Below are 16046 nucleotides of genomic sequence, written 5' to 3' on the forward strand. Positions count from 1 at the left end.
GGCGGGGTCTTGGTTACTGCGCTGCGGATGAGCTCGGCCGCGAGAGCGGAAGAAGCGCAATCGTCAGGTAAGGGAGGCGCGATCTCGGGGTCCGGCATGTCATGGGACGGGGCGGGGGTGCAGAAAGTGCGGTGGGAAGTGTTTTCCAACAGCACCCCCCCCTTGGATTTCCTACAGCCCGGCCCGTTTCCTTGCAATGCTCGACACGCGTCTTTTTTTGCAAATAGGCCACTATCATACGACATAACAATTAGAACAGTTAAAACAAGTGGTTAAAACAATTAAGACAGGAGGTTCGTGCACAAGATCAGGGTAATGCTTGTCTGAAGGATGGGGCTTCTCAGATTTCAGCAGGGAGACTATTCCACCGCATTGGGGCTACCACAGAAAAAGCCTGCCTCCACGTTGCCCCAGGGTTAGAAACTGAGACATGAAAGCTAGGAGCTAAATGGCACCTTACACATAGGTTTTTGGTGCAGCAACGGAATGTCAAGGCGTACTTTTTTATAACGAGCTGGAAATGATTGAACTGCAGCTAAAATATTAAATTCATTTTTCACATGGTCTAGTCCTTCCCCTGACTGCCCCCCTAATATTCTTAAGAGGGTCTCTTCCCATCTTCAGAGAGTAGCTGGAAGTAGGGAGGCAGGAAAAGGTCTTTTCCTTCCACTCTGCGGTTTTATTCTGAAATCTTAGGTGCAGTACTGCGCCAAGAGCTCAGAAATTGCTCGCGCTCATGAAATTCCGTCGCAAAATGCGCCTAGAATGGGAGTTTCGAACACTGTTTTACCCCAATTATCCCAGCTGTGGTAGAACTACTTGTTGAGCTTCATGCCCTTACAATGGAGGGGAGGGGGGTCTTTCAGGTGACTAACTGCCTGTTTCGGGTAAGAACGCTTTATATGAAGGTAAAGGTAAAGGGACCCCTGACCATTAGGTCCAGTCATGACCGACTCTGGGGTTGCGTGCTCATCTCGCATTATTGGCCGAGGGAGCCGGCGTATAGCTTCCAGGTCATGAGGCCAGCATGACAAAGCCGCTTCTGGCAAACCAGAGCAGCACATGGAAACGCCGTTTACCTTCCCGCTGTAGCGGTTCCTATTTATCTACTTGCATTTTGACGTGCTTTCGAACTGCTAGGTTGGCAGGAGCTGGGACCAAGCAACGGGAGCTTACCCGTCACAGGGATTCGAACCGCCGACCTTCTGATCAGCAAGCCCTAGGCTCAGTGGTTTAACCACAGCGCCACCTGGGTCCCTTATATGAAGGTAGCAGGATCTTAAGACTGGTATGGTGGTTAAGAGCCGGCCACTGTGGCAGATCCCGTAATACTGGTGTGATAGGTGGTCGATAAGGGGCCTTGCTTACCAACTAGGTTGCGGCATTCTGTGCCAGCTGCAGACCCTCCGGAACAGCCGCAAGGGAAGCCCCACGAAGCACATATTACAGTAGTCTAAATGTGAAGTTACCACTAGAGCTGGGTGTCATCAGCACACACGGGTGACACCATTCCCCAAACCTCCTGATGGCTGCTCCCAGTGACTTCATATCGTGGCACTGGAGACAAAACTGTGCCCTGTGGCACCTTGTTTTCTGAGGCCAGCCATGCAGCTAAGAGTGGAACGGCCAAAAAACAGTGCCTTCCGACTCCCAACAAGTTCAGGACCATAGCATGGTCAGGGTCCTCAAAATGCCTTGAGTCAGCTCTACCTTTGAGTATTCAAAGTACTTCACCTCTCCCACCTTGTGAAGTAAGTTAGTCTTATTATCCCCATTCCATGGATGGGGTCAGTGTTAGAAATTCAGATATAATAAGGGAACATTCTTTCGTATGTGGTGGATTTGCAAAAGGGTAAAAGAGTATTGGGAAATGATCCATAATGAATTGAAAAAAATGTTTTAAAGTACTCCCCACCCCACCCCCCAAAAATTCCCAGAGTCCTTTCTGAAATTCCCAGGTCTCAAAAAAAGGTCATTTATGTATGCTACTACTGCAGCCCGTGTTTTGTTAGCCCAAAAATGGAAAACGAGTGAGGTCCCAACCAAAGAAGAGTGGCAACTTGACAGAATATGTGCACCTTGCAGACTTAACATATAGAATAAGAGAACAAGAAGAACATACGTTTAGAGCAGGCACAGGCAACCTTGGCTCTCCAGATGTTTTGGAACTACAATTCCCATGATCCCTAGCTAACAGGGCCAGTGGTCAGGGATCATGGGAGTTGTAGTTCCAAAACATCTGGAGAGCCAAGGATTCCTGTGCCTGGTTTAGAGATGATTGGAAAACGTTTTTTGAATATATGGGAAATAATTGTGTACAGCTGAAAACGCTGGCAGCAGCATTAAGATAAATTCAACAGTGTAAATAAGTTTTGATGGATGCAGTAATAGAATAGTGAATGGTATAGTTTTTGTAAATATGCTGGGATTTATGATATGTAAAATGAACATGGAAAGAGAAGAAGGGAAGTCACAGATATATTAAGGATGTAAAAATGAGTACTTTAAATTGTAAAACAGAAAATTCAATAAAAATTATATACAAAAAAAGAAATTCAGATATAATGGCTCCTTAAAACCAGGGTTATAGACGCCAAAAAGCAATGCCTAGTTGCCATTTGGGGGCCAGATGGCTCAAAAGTTGTCATTTGGATAGGACATTTTGGTTCCTGACATTCATTCCGATTGTACAGATGAAATGTCACAGACAGAATTCTATAGGATGTGCCGCTAGTGTGAAAACAGTCAAGATCCAAGGATCCCCCCCCCCGGCATAGAATCATAGAGTTGGAAGAGACCAACAAGGCCATCCAGTCCAACCCCCTGCCAAGCAGGAAACACCATCAAAGCATTCTTGACATATGCCTGTCAAGCCTCTGCTTAAAGACCTCCAAAGAAGGAGACTCCACCACACTTCTTGGCAGCAAATTCCACTGTCGAACAGCTCTTACTGTCAGGAAGTTCTTCCTAATGTTTAGGTGGAATCTTCTTTCTTGTAATGCATACATCATCTTTGTAATGCATACATCTTCTTTCTTGTAATGCATGCATACCTCCAGATGGTGGAGACGACAGACGCCATGTTGGCACCCGGGTATCTTCATTTGGTCACAAGTGGGTAATAGCCAAGTGCAAAATGCACCTGGCAAATCTTGAATGCTGGATGGTGGAAGGGGACTGAGGCTGGGGGTGGGGAGCTTGCCTAAGACCTCCTGATGAGATCATGGCAGAGGTGAAATTTGAACTTGGTCGCTGTGGCAAAACTGCTTTCAGTAAACACAAGACCAGATCGCTTTGCACGTGGCTCCTGTGTTGGGCCTGCCTCTCCCATCTCGTCTTATCACCTCCTGCAAGCTGCTGTTTGGAACAGCGTGGGGAAGGCAGTAGAAAACTTACCCAGGCCTTCTGAGGGTTTGTTTTTCAAATGCTAATGATTTTTAATACTGTTAGCATGATGGGAGCGAATGATTTACATTCCCAATGCCGTTACAATACATGATTCACAGCTCAGTAAAACGTACAAAAAACAGAAGCATCTGTTCTTCGAGCCAACGTGTTAAAAATAAACTAAACGAGGAGAAAAACAATTGCAATAATTAACCAAAATATTGAAAGAACTTCGGCACTGTTGCTGATTCCTTGGATAGTCTTGATATGCAACCCACCCAGTTATATATATCCACAGTAGTCTCTGCTCATCTTCCTCTCTTATCAGGAATTGTGTATATATATATATATATATTTAAGCTCTTGTGTTCTGATTCATGGGGTATTTCCTGTGTTGCAATCCCCCGATCCTGGCCTGCCATAGCACAAAGAGCAGTGCACTTTTAGAGCACGGCAACTTTATACTGATTGCGGTTCATCTTGCCAGAGTGCAAAGGAGTCATCTGAGTAAGAGTTTCCTGCTGCTTTTGGGCTGGGGCTGAAGAGAAAGATGAAGAGCATTGTGCCAATATGTGTGAAAGCTGTCACAATGCTTAAGGCTGCCCTGTTGAACTGACCTGTTCCCTGCTTCCTTCATTTCCATCCATGGCAACTGAGTTAAGAACCCGAGAAGAGCCTGTTGGATCGAGCCAAGAGCTCCCTCTAGCCCAGCATCCTGTTCTCGCATGGGCCAACCAAATGCTTGTGGGGAGTGCATAAGCAGGACGTGGGTCCAACTGCCCTCTCTCACCCTGTGGCTCCTCGCAGCGGATACTCAGAGGCATTCTGCCTCCGACAGCAATATGTTAGGCTGATGGAGACTTGCCAGAATCCCTTTCTAGATCATAGAATCATAGAGTTGGAAGAGATCACAAGGGCCATCCAGTCCAACCCCCTGCCAAGCAGGAAATAACACCATCAAAGCATTCTTGACACATGGCTGTCAAGCCTCCGCTTAAAGACCCCCAAAGAAGGAGACTCCACCACACTCCATGGCAGCAAATCCCACTGTCGAACAGCTCTTACTGTCAGGAAGTTCTTCCTAAGGTTTAGGTGGAATATTCTTTCTTGTAGTTTGAATCCATTGCTCCGTGTCCGCTTCTCTGGAGCAGCAGAAAACAACCTTTCTCCCTCCTCTATATGGCATCCTTTTATATATTTGAACATGGCTATAAACATGGCTATATCACCCCTTAACCTTCTCTTCTCCAGGCTAAACATGCCCAGCTCCCTAAGCCGTTCCTCATAAGGCATCGTTTCCAGGCCTTTGACCATTTTGGTTGCCCTCTTCTGGACACGTTCCAGCTTGTCAGTATCCTTCTTGAACTGTGGTGCCCAGAACTGGACACAGTACTCCAGGTGAGGTCTGACCAGAGCAGAATACAGTGGTACTATTACTTCCCTTGATCTAGATGCTGTACTCCTATTGATGCAGCCCAGAATTGCATTGGCTTTTTTAGCTGCTGCATCACACTGTTGACTCATGTCAAGTTTGTGGTCTACCAAGACTCCTAGATCCTTTTCACATGTCCTGCTCTCAAGCCAGGTGTCTCCCATCCTGTATTTGTGCCTTTCTTTTTTTTTTTTTGTGCCCAAGTGTAGTACTTTACATTTCTCCCCGTTAAAAATCATCTTGTTTGCTTTGGCCCAGTTCTCTAATCTGTTAAGGTCATTTTGAAGTGTGTTTCTTGAGGTTCTGTGTCCTGAGTTCTTTTGAGTATTTCTGACCCTGTTAATTTCTGGAGCTGACTGCCATCCTTCTGTGATCAGGCTAAGGTCAGCCAAGTTCCCAGGGTGGCCTGCTGTGATCACCATACAACACAAACAGAAAGAGAGAGACATGAGAAGGTCCATATGTCCTATTCATTTACTGCTGTGCTTATTCCTGAAGGAGGATCTCCACCCACATCGTTATGCCTGGACACTGAGGTCCAGCTCCGAGGGCCTTCTGGTGGTTCCCTCATTACGAGAAGTGAGGTTACAGGGAACCAGCCAGAGAGCCTTCTTGGTAGTGGCACCCTCCATGTGGAACACCCTCCCATCAGATGTCAAGGAAATAAATAACTCTCTGACTTTTAGAAGACATCTGAAGGCAGCCCTGTTTAGGGAGGTTTTTAATGTTTGATGTTTTATCGTGTTTTTAATATTCTGTTGGGAGACGGCGAGAGTGGCTGGAGAAACCCAGCCAGATGAGTGGGGTATAAATGATAAATTATTATTATGATTATCATAATCATCCTCGTTTCTCCCTGCCCAGTCTTAGGTCTCTTACAGCAGAGATGGCAACAGAGGGGGAGCCGAGCAGCTATGTCAAAATCATCCAGCTTTTTGTGCTCTCCACAGCCTGGGGGATGCAGATATGGGTTACCTTTATTGCAGGTACGTTTCCCAAGGGGTGGGTGGGACAAAGCTTACTTGATTTTTTAGCCTGCCCTGTCCCAGAGGCTCGCTCTGGCAGGGGGAGGAAATGACATGTGTTCCTCGGATCCTTTTCTCCAATGCAGCCCTTGCTAACCCGGTGCCCTCCAAATGCTTTGGACTACAAAGCAACTGCTGGAGAAGGCTGCTGTAATGCATTCGTTTCAGATCCTGTTGTGCCCCACTGCCTTTCACTTCCCAAACTCCTGGCTCCCAGCTGCCATCCCAAGCGCACGAAATCCTGCTTGCAATCTGTCCGGGGATTGTTGCGGCTACTCTCGAGTAAAGACGCTCCAGCCTGCTCTGTCTTTAAGAGCTTTATTGTGCATACTATTTACAGTGCAGAAGGGACCCAGGTGGCGCTGTGGGCTAAACCACAGAGTCTAGGGCTTGCTGATCAGAAGGTCAGCGGTTCGAATCCCTGCAAGGGGGTGAGCTCCTGTTGCTCGGTCCCAGCTCCTGCCCACCTAGCAGTTCGAAAGCACATCAAAGTGCAAGTAGATAAATAGGGACCGCTCCGGCGGGAAGGTCAACGGCGTTTCCGTGCGCTGCTCTGGTTCGCCAGAAGCAGCTTTGTCATGCTGGCCACATGACCCGGAAGCTGTCTGCGGACAAACGCCGGCTCCCTCGGCCTATAGAGCGAGATGAGCGCCGCAACCCCAGAGTCGGACACGACTGGACCTGATGGTCAGGGGCCCCTTTACCTTTACCTTTTTATTTACAGTGCAGAGACATCAGAAAACATCACTGCCTAGTCACAGCCAAGGTGGCATTTTTCCATCTTCGCCGCATTAAGCAGTTGGTCCCCTACCTTTCTCAACCTGATCTGGCCACAGTGATCCATGCGATGGTCACCTCTAGGCTTGATTATTGTAACTCGCTCTACGCGGGGCTGCCCTTGAAATTGACCCAGAAACTCCAGCGGGTGCAGAATGCTGCGGCTAGGCTCCTTACGGGATCACATTCATCTAGTGCTTTACCAGCTGCACTGGCTCCCGGTGGAGTACAGGATCAGGTTTAAGGTGCTGGTTTTGACCTTTAAAGCCTTATGCGGCTTAGGACCCTCGTACCTACGGGACCGCCTCTCCCGGTATGACCCGCAGAGGACATTAAGGTCCACAAATAGTAACATACTGGAGATCCCGAGTCACAAGGTGGTTAGGCTGGCCTCAACCAGGACCAGGGCCTTCTCAGTACTGGCCCCGACCTGGTGGAACTCTCTGTCTCAGGAGACTAGGGCCCTGCGGGATTTGTCATCTTTTCGTAGGGCCTGCAAGACAGAGCTGTTCCGTTTGGCCTTTGGACTGATGCAGTCTGACCCTGGGATTACCCTCCCCTAAGGTTTTATCTCACAATGGTTTTATCTTATTTGTAGATTTTTAATTTTAAAATTGTATTAATCTGCATTTTAACTGAATTGTTTCTTTTATACTTGTATCCGTTGATATTTTTGTTGTTAGCCGCCCTGAGCCCGGTCTTGACTGGGAAGGGCGGGGTATAAATAAAATTTATATTATTATTATTATTAGTCTGATTCAGAACCCGGCAATGGCACTTGTCTGCTTTTGCGCCAGCATAATAGTCTGGGAACCCCAAAACACCGCCCCCTTGCCCTACGTCTGGGTGCATGACCCAACGTAGGCGCCGGAAGGGGCTGCGTTGCTTCTCCCATCGTTTGGCTGGAGTGTTGCCGAGGCTCTGACACCATCCTGCGCTGTCCTTCCTCCTCTGGCCAGCTGGGTCGGTGCCGAGGCTCTGATACGTCTTGGAGCCCCCTCTGCATTCCGCTCCCTTCATCGTTTCCTCCTCCTGATCCGCTGCTTGCGCTGTCACTGGGCGAAGTGCTGGTCAGGATGACTGGGGGAGGGTCCCTGTAGGGAGTCCCCCTGGCATAATCCATGGTTTGAAGAGAGCAGAACTCAGGGCTCATTCACACCTTTCTTTGCCCTGCTGCTTTGCCCAGTGCCAGATTTACGTATAAGCTAAACAAGCTATAGCTTAGGGCCCCACTCTAGAGACTAGATTATGAGTCTTTGTAAATTGTGTTTCTAAAGGAACTTTTGTTATTGTTTTTTATTTTTATTTTTTATTAAAGATTTTATTGAGTTACAAAATATACGCAACTTTTGTTATTGTCAAATGCCAATGTGTTTGCATTATTAAGTTTGTTATGAATAAAAAATAATTTTAAGTTACAGTTATTGTCAAATGCCAATGTGTTTGCATTATTAAGTTTGTTATGAATAAAAAACAATTTTAAGTTACAGCTTAATAATTATTTCACTATTAATATACTTCTTCCTAATTGTATTTCAGTTCAACAATTACTTTGATAAAATACATATTTTGTTATGTGCAAATGGCTTTAGATACCTATCAGGTCCATAAATTACCATATAACATATATTCAACACAAAAAACAGTGACAATTTGTTGTTGACAAATGACAGCTGGACATATAAAGGGCCCCATTACATTCAGTAGCTTAGGGCCTCATCAAACCTAAATCTGGCCCTGGCTTTGCTCTTTGGTTTAGCGCTGAATTGGGGTGGGGGGTGGGGACAGCCACTGGGTTTTCCACGGACTGCTATTTGTTCCGATGTAGCACTAAAGAGCAGGTTTTCCTGGAGGCAAGCAGCGAGGCAAAGGCAAAATCGCTCGGACACCTGCCTAGAAAGCACAGGACAAGCAAAGAACTGCTCGGACCTGTGCTCTCCAGGTACGAGACAATTAGAAGTTTGGATGAGCCCTTTGTCCACCTGCTGTAACCACTCCCTTCTCTCCCCTGCGCAGGTTTTGTTCTCTTCCGGGGTGTGAGCCGCCATACCTTTGGCCTGGTGCAAAGCAAGTTGTTTCCTTTCTATTTCTACACCCTGCTTGGCTGCATCTTCCTGAACCTTGCCATCTTCGCTTCTTACCACCCGCGGGAGCTTCTCAGTGCCTGGGATACGGTCCAGGTAAGTACCGACCGGTTATCTAAAAATCTTGCAGTGTTTCGTTTGGGGCCTGTGAGCAGGAAGTGCTCCTTCATGTAGCTTCTTGAGAATGTCACAAGTCAACTATAGACCTGCAGTTTGAAGACATGAGCTCCGCAAACCCACTAGCCAGTGCGATGCTGCAAAAATTCCATACTCTGTGGAATAAGCCTGGCTGCTTCAGTGTTCAATGTGTGTCTCTTAGGACAGTGGTCCTCAACCGTGGGCCTCCAGATGTTTTTGGCCTACAACTCCCATGATCCCTAGCTAGCAGGACCAGTGGTCAGGGATGATGGGAATTGTAGTCTCAAAACATCTGGATGCCCAAGGTTGAGGACCACTGTCTTAGGAGACCTCCTCTTTCCTTCCTTTCATATGGAATTTCCCTCTTCCTGCAAGGCTTTTCTGTCCCAAGATCCTTTGCAGGATTTCTCTGTGTTCTTCCTGCCTCCCTAGTACCATCGCAGCGCAGGCAGGCTTAGGCCTAAGGCAGGGGTTGGCAAAGTTTACCTTGCCTGGGCCAGTTTCACTCAAGCGGAGATCCCTCTGTGTGCCGGATCGCGCCTGCGATTTCCGGCGTCTGCGCAGACGTGATTTTCAGCGTCTGTGCATGCGCAGACGCGATTTTCGGCGGTGCCAAAGCGAGTCCCTGCGCCGTGCTGCCTGGTTTAGTGCAGCGGGCGGGGACGCGCCGAGTGGGCGGCTCGGTTCAGGGCCGGTTAAACGACCCCCGTGGGCTGCTTGTGGCCCATGGGCCTTAGGTTGCTGACCCCTGGCCTGAGGCAATCACGACGCATTCAGAGGTTTTATATTTATAAAGGAACCCGAGAGCTACTCCTTATTCAACCCTGCTGCTACACAAACCTCTGCCCACCTCCAAACACTTGGAAATTATTTGTAATTAAATCTTAGAACATCATTTACCATAAAGACCATTGTGTCATATGAGGAAGGTGGGAAACAAAATAGAACATTCCAGCAAGGGAAGCAGGAAGGCTGGTTTGAGGAAGAGGAGCAGTTTCCACCTTTTGTGCTGCAGCTACTCAAGACACCGTAGGTTTAAGGAACAGCTACCTCCCCGTTTCTTAATCCTGAGTGCACCAGGAAGAAATGTGAGCAGTCCAGCTCTGGAAAAACCTGTTCAGAGTGGTCATCGAATCTCTTTGTTGGTAAGGCACTTGAAGTACAGGCTATCCTTTCAGAGAACAGCAGATGGGACCATCTGATCTACCAGATAGGAACCACAGGTGAAAGGTAAAGGACCCCTGGAGGGTTGTTGTTGATGTTTAGTCGTGTCTGACTCTTCGTGACCCCATGGACCATAGCACGCCAGGCACTCCTGTCTTGCACTGCCTCCCACAAACTCATGTTCGTAGCTTCGAGAACACTGTCCAACCATCTCGTCCTCTGTCGTCCCCTTCTCCTTGTGCCCTCAATCTTTCCCAACACCAGGGTCTTTTCCAGGGAGTCTTCTCTTCTCATGAGGTGGCCAAAGTATTGGAGCCTCAGCTTCAGGATCTGTCCTTCCTTCACCTTTACCTTTTTCAGACCCTGCCTAAGGAGGTAAGGAAGTCTTAATCTCTGCTAAGTTTTTGCACTGGTTGTGCAAATTGTTAGATAATTATTTCAGATTGATCTTTAACTAATTGGGTGGTTTGTTCAGTTAATTATAATCTTTTTTTAAAAAAAATACAGTGGTACCTCTACTTATGAATGTTTCTACTTACGAACGGAGCTCCGTCCGCCATCTTGGATGCGGTTTAGATAGGATTTTTTCTACTTACGAATTTTTAGATAGGGTTGCTTCTACTAACGAATTTTTTCTCCCAATGTATTCCTATGGGATTCGACTTACAATTTTTTTCGACTTACGAATGTGCGTTCAGAACGCATTAAATTCATAAGTAGAGGTACCACTGTAATTATTTTTATTTCATGAGGTGGCCAAAGTATTGGAGCCTCAGCTTCAGGATCTGCCCTTCCAGTGAGCACTCAGGGCTGATTTCCTTCAGAATGGATAGGTTTGATCATGGGACTCTGAAGAGTCTCCTCCAGCACCATAATTCAAAAGCATCAATTCTTTGGCGATCAGCCTTCTTTATGGTCTAGCTCTCACTTCCATACATCAAGACTGGGAAAACCAAAGCTCTAACTATACGGACCTTTGTTGGCAGGGTGATGTCTCTGCTTTTTAAGATGCTGTCTAGGTTTGTCATTGCTTTTCTCCATTCCTGTCAAAGGTGAATATCAGGTTGCCAGCCCTCATCTCGCTTTCAGGCCGAGGGAGCCACCGTTTGTCCACAGACAGCTTTCTGGGTCATGTGGCCAGCATGACTAAACCACACAGAAACGCCGTTTACCTTTCCACCGGAGCGGTACCTATTTATCTACTTGCACTTTGTGCTTTTGAAGTGCTAGGTTGGCAGGAGCTAGGACAGAGCAACGGGAGCTCACTCTGTTGCGGGGATTCGAACCGCCGACCTTCTGATCAGCAAGCCCAAGAGTTTCAGTGGATTTAACCATGGAGGTTTTGTTTGTTTGTTTTAAAAAAGAGTACACTGCTTCTTTATACATGACCCTTGCGGATCAGCTGGGGGGGGGGCTATTGACTTCATCCAGTGATCAGTTTGCATCTCCATCAGGGTGCTGGGCTGGTTGGAGAGGTTTATACCTCTCTGTTCACTTCCGTGCTATTTTATTATTATTTTTGCCACTGCCACCAAAATCAGTGGGGTCTTGAGAAGGGGCAGAAAAAAATGGTTCCCTGGGGTGGGTGGAGGTAGAACAAGTTGAAGCCATCTCGGCCTCTTAATGGTTTGGTCTCAACGTACTGGAAATTCCTTCCTTCCCACATCATGCCTTCGGATCAGCTGTGAGATTGTGTGCCAAGCAAAGATGTCGAGGAAGCAACGGGCCGACAACAACTATGCAATCTCATTGCCCTAGCAAATTCTGAAAAACTTCTAATTTTCTGAAGCCGTAGTGTTTGAGCTAGCTTTAATCTGAATTGGGGGGGGGGGACATGCCTGGCGCCTCCAGTTTCTGTTTTTAGGTGCCAGGTAAAAAATGTTTTTCTTCACCCAGGTCTTTGGAATTGAATTCTCTGTGCATATTTTAGTGGAGTGGGCTTGAGTTGGATTTGAGGTTTTATGCCAATTATTGTGTTTTAGGTTGTTTCATGTATCTTATTTTTAATCTTTGTTTCTGCAAGTCACCTTGTGATAATCTTTTGGGAAAAGAAAAAAGGACTAAAACAATAGCCGTGTCAGTACTTAAGATGCCTTTGTCTGTTTTGATGTAGTGCTATGCATATTTATGCATAAAGTCTTCTGGAATTGAGTGGGTGAATCATCTAAATCAGGGGTGGCCAACTCCCAAGAGACCTCGATCTACTCACAGAGTTAAAAACTGGCAGTAATCTATCCCCTTTTTTGGGGTTCAGGTCAAAGTTCTTGAGCTTTTTTTAGAGAGGAGGAGAGCCCTGTTTTGGGGAGATTCAGGTAAAAGTTGTTAAGCTTCTTTGGGGGAGCCAGTGATCTACCCGTGATCTACCACAGATGTCCAGTGATCTACCGGTAGATCACGATCTACCTGTTGGACATGCCTGATCTAAATGAATCTCAAAAGGTTAAAAGAGAACCAGATTTACTTCCTGGTCTCCCCACCCCCACCCCCCAAGAAAGAGCATAACCTCCGGACACCAAATAAACAGCCCAAGCAGGAAAGTTGTGCACTTTCACCCAGCGTGGATTCGATTTAAATCAAATCGATTTAAATCACTAGTCAATAAGACTTGTTTTAAATCATTATTATTTTTTACAGAAAGACTCATTTATGCTGGTATAATCTTAATATTTACAAACCAGATGTTTTCATTTTTAGAATAATAAATTTTCAGAGTAGTTTTTACACTTATATCAAAACTTACTGATTTGGTTATACTATTAGAAATACATAGAATGATAATTATGAAGTTATTGTGAGGTTTAATAAATTAACTGTTTATGTTTGACCATGGGGTCACGAAGAGTCGGACATGACTAAACGACTGAGCAACAACAACATGTTTGGACAACTTTTCTGCTGTAAAAGAATCATTTCCTTAATAACAATTCAAACAATTTATTTAACTAAAACAATAACATTATAGCATATGTATCCATGTTTGTTAACTAATGTGGTTAAACAATTTTAAAACAACAACCTTAGACTGACTTTTAGCATGAATTTAGACAAATCCTTATTTCCTGATGAATAGCCTTTGGACTATAATGTAACTTAAATAGAAAACTTATCTTTAGAAAGATATTTCCTCCAAAAGCATTTTATTTAAAAATCCAATTATTATTTTTTAAAAAACTGATTTAAATTAAAAAATCTGAATTAAATAAAAAAATGATTTTTTTTTATTTTTTAAAAAATCATTGATTTTTATTCAGCCTGGTTTCACCCCAAATTCCAGAAAAGGTCACAGTATACCTTGTGTCTCCTTTGCAGATTGTGTCCTTTTTTGTTGGGCTCATTTTGGCGGCTTCCAATGCTTCCTGGCTCTCCCAAGTCACCACCAAGACCATGTTCAAGATGCAGGAGATTGAAAGGGAGCATGGCCTCGGGGACGAAGTGGGGCTGTCGGCTCGGCGGGAGGCTTACCAGCTTCTGAAGGAGAAGGATGCCAAGTACCAGAGCCTGCGCCAAAAGTTCTTCAAGTTCCACGGCCTGTCCTCTCTCTGCAACCTGGCCGGCGTCTTCTGCACCGGGGTGAATTTGGCATGCCTAGCACTGCAGCTGGACAGCCTTTAGACTGCAGGGGGCGCTCTACCCCTTCGCTCGAGTCCTGCTGTTGCTCCAGGATTGTTTTCTAAGGCACAAAAGCCGAGCTTTCTCTCAAAGCAAAGATGGCACCCTGTATTCTGAGCTACGCTTGACCACTTGGAGTGAAGGATTTTGACAGGGGCCAGAAATCAATTCATTGGAGTGAATGGTTTTGGGGGAAACTGCCCACTCCCGAAACAGCCAGATTCCAATGGATGGTGTGTTGCAATCTAGACTAAAGCCTCTTTGGTCATATTCCTCAGTGCCCAGATATCTGCATTGCAGGGGGTTGGATTAGATGACCCCCAGGTCCCTTACAAGTCTTTAAGATTCTATTCTCCTGTTTTGGACACTTTTGCAAAAATAAAAGCCGTTTCTATTTCTGCATCTCAGATTGCCTAGCAGCCATTTTTAAAAAATAAATAAATAGTTTTTTATTAAGTTTTACAGTTTTATATTCAACACAAATATCATTATCACAAAATACATATATAATCCCAATCTCCCCCACCCACCCGCCTCCCATGTCTTATTCTACCTTAATTTTGTAATCTTTTAGTTAAATGTTATATTCTTATCATTTTTGTACCATATTTTTTTCAAATTACATCTTACATTTTGTTATTTTCCCTATTATTACATCTTATGCTTATACTTCTTATGCTTGTTTTCTTAAATGTAAGTGCTTAATCAAACTCTGCTGGTGAGTCCACTTCTTTACAGTGTTTCTGAAAATACAACATAAGCGGTTCACAGTCCTTTTTGAAATCTCTATTGTCCTTCTCTCTTAATTGTCCAGTAACAGTTAGCTTCGCCATTTCACCGTATTCCATCAGTTTTTCTTGCCATTCTTCTTTCGTTGGCGTCTTGTTGTCTTTCCAACTTTGGGCTAGTAACATCCTAGCCACTGTTGTAGCATACATAAATAGTTTTTTTCCACACTTCTGGCAAGTCTTGACCTATAATGCCTAACAAAAAAAAGCTTCTGGTTTTTTAACAAACGTTGTCTTAAACCAGGCATCCCCAAACCTCGGCCCTCCAGATGTTTTGGACTACAATTCCCATCATCCCTGACCACTGGTCCTCTTAGCTAGGGATCATGGGAGTTGTAGGCCAAAACATCTGGAGGGCCGCAGTTTGGGGATGCCTGTCTTAAACATTCTCATCATTTCCCAATAGTTTTTGATTATTTTACAATTCCGGCACATATGCTAAAACGTGCCTTCTTTCTCTTTACACTTCCAACACTTAATTGGAGCTAGCAGCCATTTTTAACAATACAAAATTACTGAAAGTCCTCTAAATAGAGGCCGCTTAAATGTCAGCCCATGCTTGTTCCAGCCACGGAGCTCCTTTAAAAACCAAAAAAAGGCTCGGCACTACTTCTGATAAAATGTCAGACTTCCAAAATTTGTGTCTGCCTACATTAGGGGCAGTTGATGGTGAGCACCGAAAACCAACACACCAGGTATTGTGTGTGGCAGGTAGGGCAACCAGCAGCTACCGAGATGACCATTGATTGGTCAAAACCACCAGAAAGGCAAGCGGTATTCCCCCTACAGAAATCAAATCTCTCATAGACTGCCTGAAACTAAATAATGCGCCATGTGAGAATATTATGCCACCAGAGAGCTCTTTAAGGCACACACAGATTACTGGCAACTCATCCTGGCATATAAATAAAGGTAAAGGGACCCCTGACCATTAGGTCCAGTCGTGACCAACTCTGGGGTTGCGCGCTCATCTCGCATTATTGGCCGAAGGAGCCGGCGTATAGCTTCCAGGTCATGTGGCCAGCATGACAAAGCCGCTTCTGGCAAACCAGAGCAGCACATGGAAACGCCGTTTACCTTCCCGCTGTAGCGGTTCCTATTTATCTACTTGCACTTTGACGTGCTTTCGAACTGCTAGGTGGGCAGGAGCTGGGACCAAGCAACGGGAGCTCACCCCGTCACAGGGATTCGAACCGCCGACCTTCTGATCAGCAAGCCCTAGGCTCAGTGGTTTAACCCACAGCGCCACCTGGGTCCCCCCACCCATATAAATAACACGGCCCAAATGACAGCAGGCAGGAAATTGAGTATCATTGTGCCGATTCATAAGAAAGGATATAAAACTCCCCCTCCCCCCCCCAAAAAAAATTGTTTACTGGATGTTCCTTCCAAACTCTTGAGTTAGACACCCAGTTATCAAACTGACAGATTTTGGCTCCATGAAAATAACATCCTATATGAGGAACAAACAGGGTTTAGAGATAGGTATGGTACATCATTAGCAAATATATTGCGCAAAACCAATGCGACCTTGATGGTGCCTTCATTGAGCTATCCTACCCACCACTTTTTCTCTCTTATTTTGTAATTATTTTTATTGGTTTTACAAATGCAAAATTGTAACAATCCAAATACATATTCG

General features: G+C 45.5%; 1 protein-coding gene across 1 annotated transcript; it reads left to right on the forward strand.

The window, feature by feature from the left end:
- Positions 1–15: 15 nt before the first annotated feature.
- TMEM205 (transmembrane protein 205) lies at positions 16–14072 on the forward strand. Its single transcript, XM_035097346.3, has 4 exons — positions 16–67; positions 5684–5805; positions 8638–8801; positions 13317–14072. The coding sequence occupies exons 2-4, from the start codon at positions 5706–5708 to the stop codon at positions 13617–13619; spliced, it is 567 nt and encodes a 188-aa protein (XP_034953237.2). The 5' UTR covers positions 16–67; positions 5684–5705; the 3' UTR covers positions 13620–14072.
- Positions 14073–16046: the final 1974 nt, after the last annotated feature.

The sequence above is a fragment of the Zootoca vivipara genome, chromosome 15 (assembly GCF_965207765.1).
Source record: "Zootoca vivipara chromosome 15, rZooViv2.hap1.1, whole genome shotgun sequence".
NCBI lineage: Eukaryota > Metazoa > Chordata > Lepidosauria > Squamata > Lacertidae > Zootoca > Zootoca vivipara.

Bases quoted from the DNA above. Each gene is read 5' to 3' on its own strand.
- TMEM205 (XM_035097346.3), top strand. From the start codon at position 5,706: ATGGCAACAGAGGGGGAGCCGAGCAGCTATGTCAAAATCATCCAGCTT. The intron at 5,806-8,637 runs GTACGTTTCCCA...TCCCCTGCGCAG, and splicing joins ATGGGTTACCTTTATTGCAG to GTTTTGTTCTCTTCCGGGGT. The intron at 8,802-13,316 runs GTAAGTACCGAC...TCTCCTTTGCAG, and splicing joins GTGCCTGGGATACGGTCCAG to ATTGTGTCCTTTTTTGTTGG.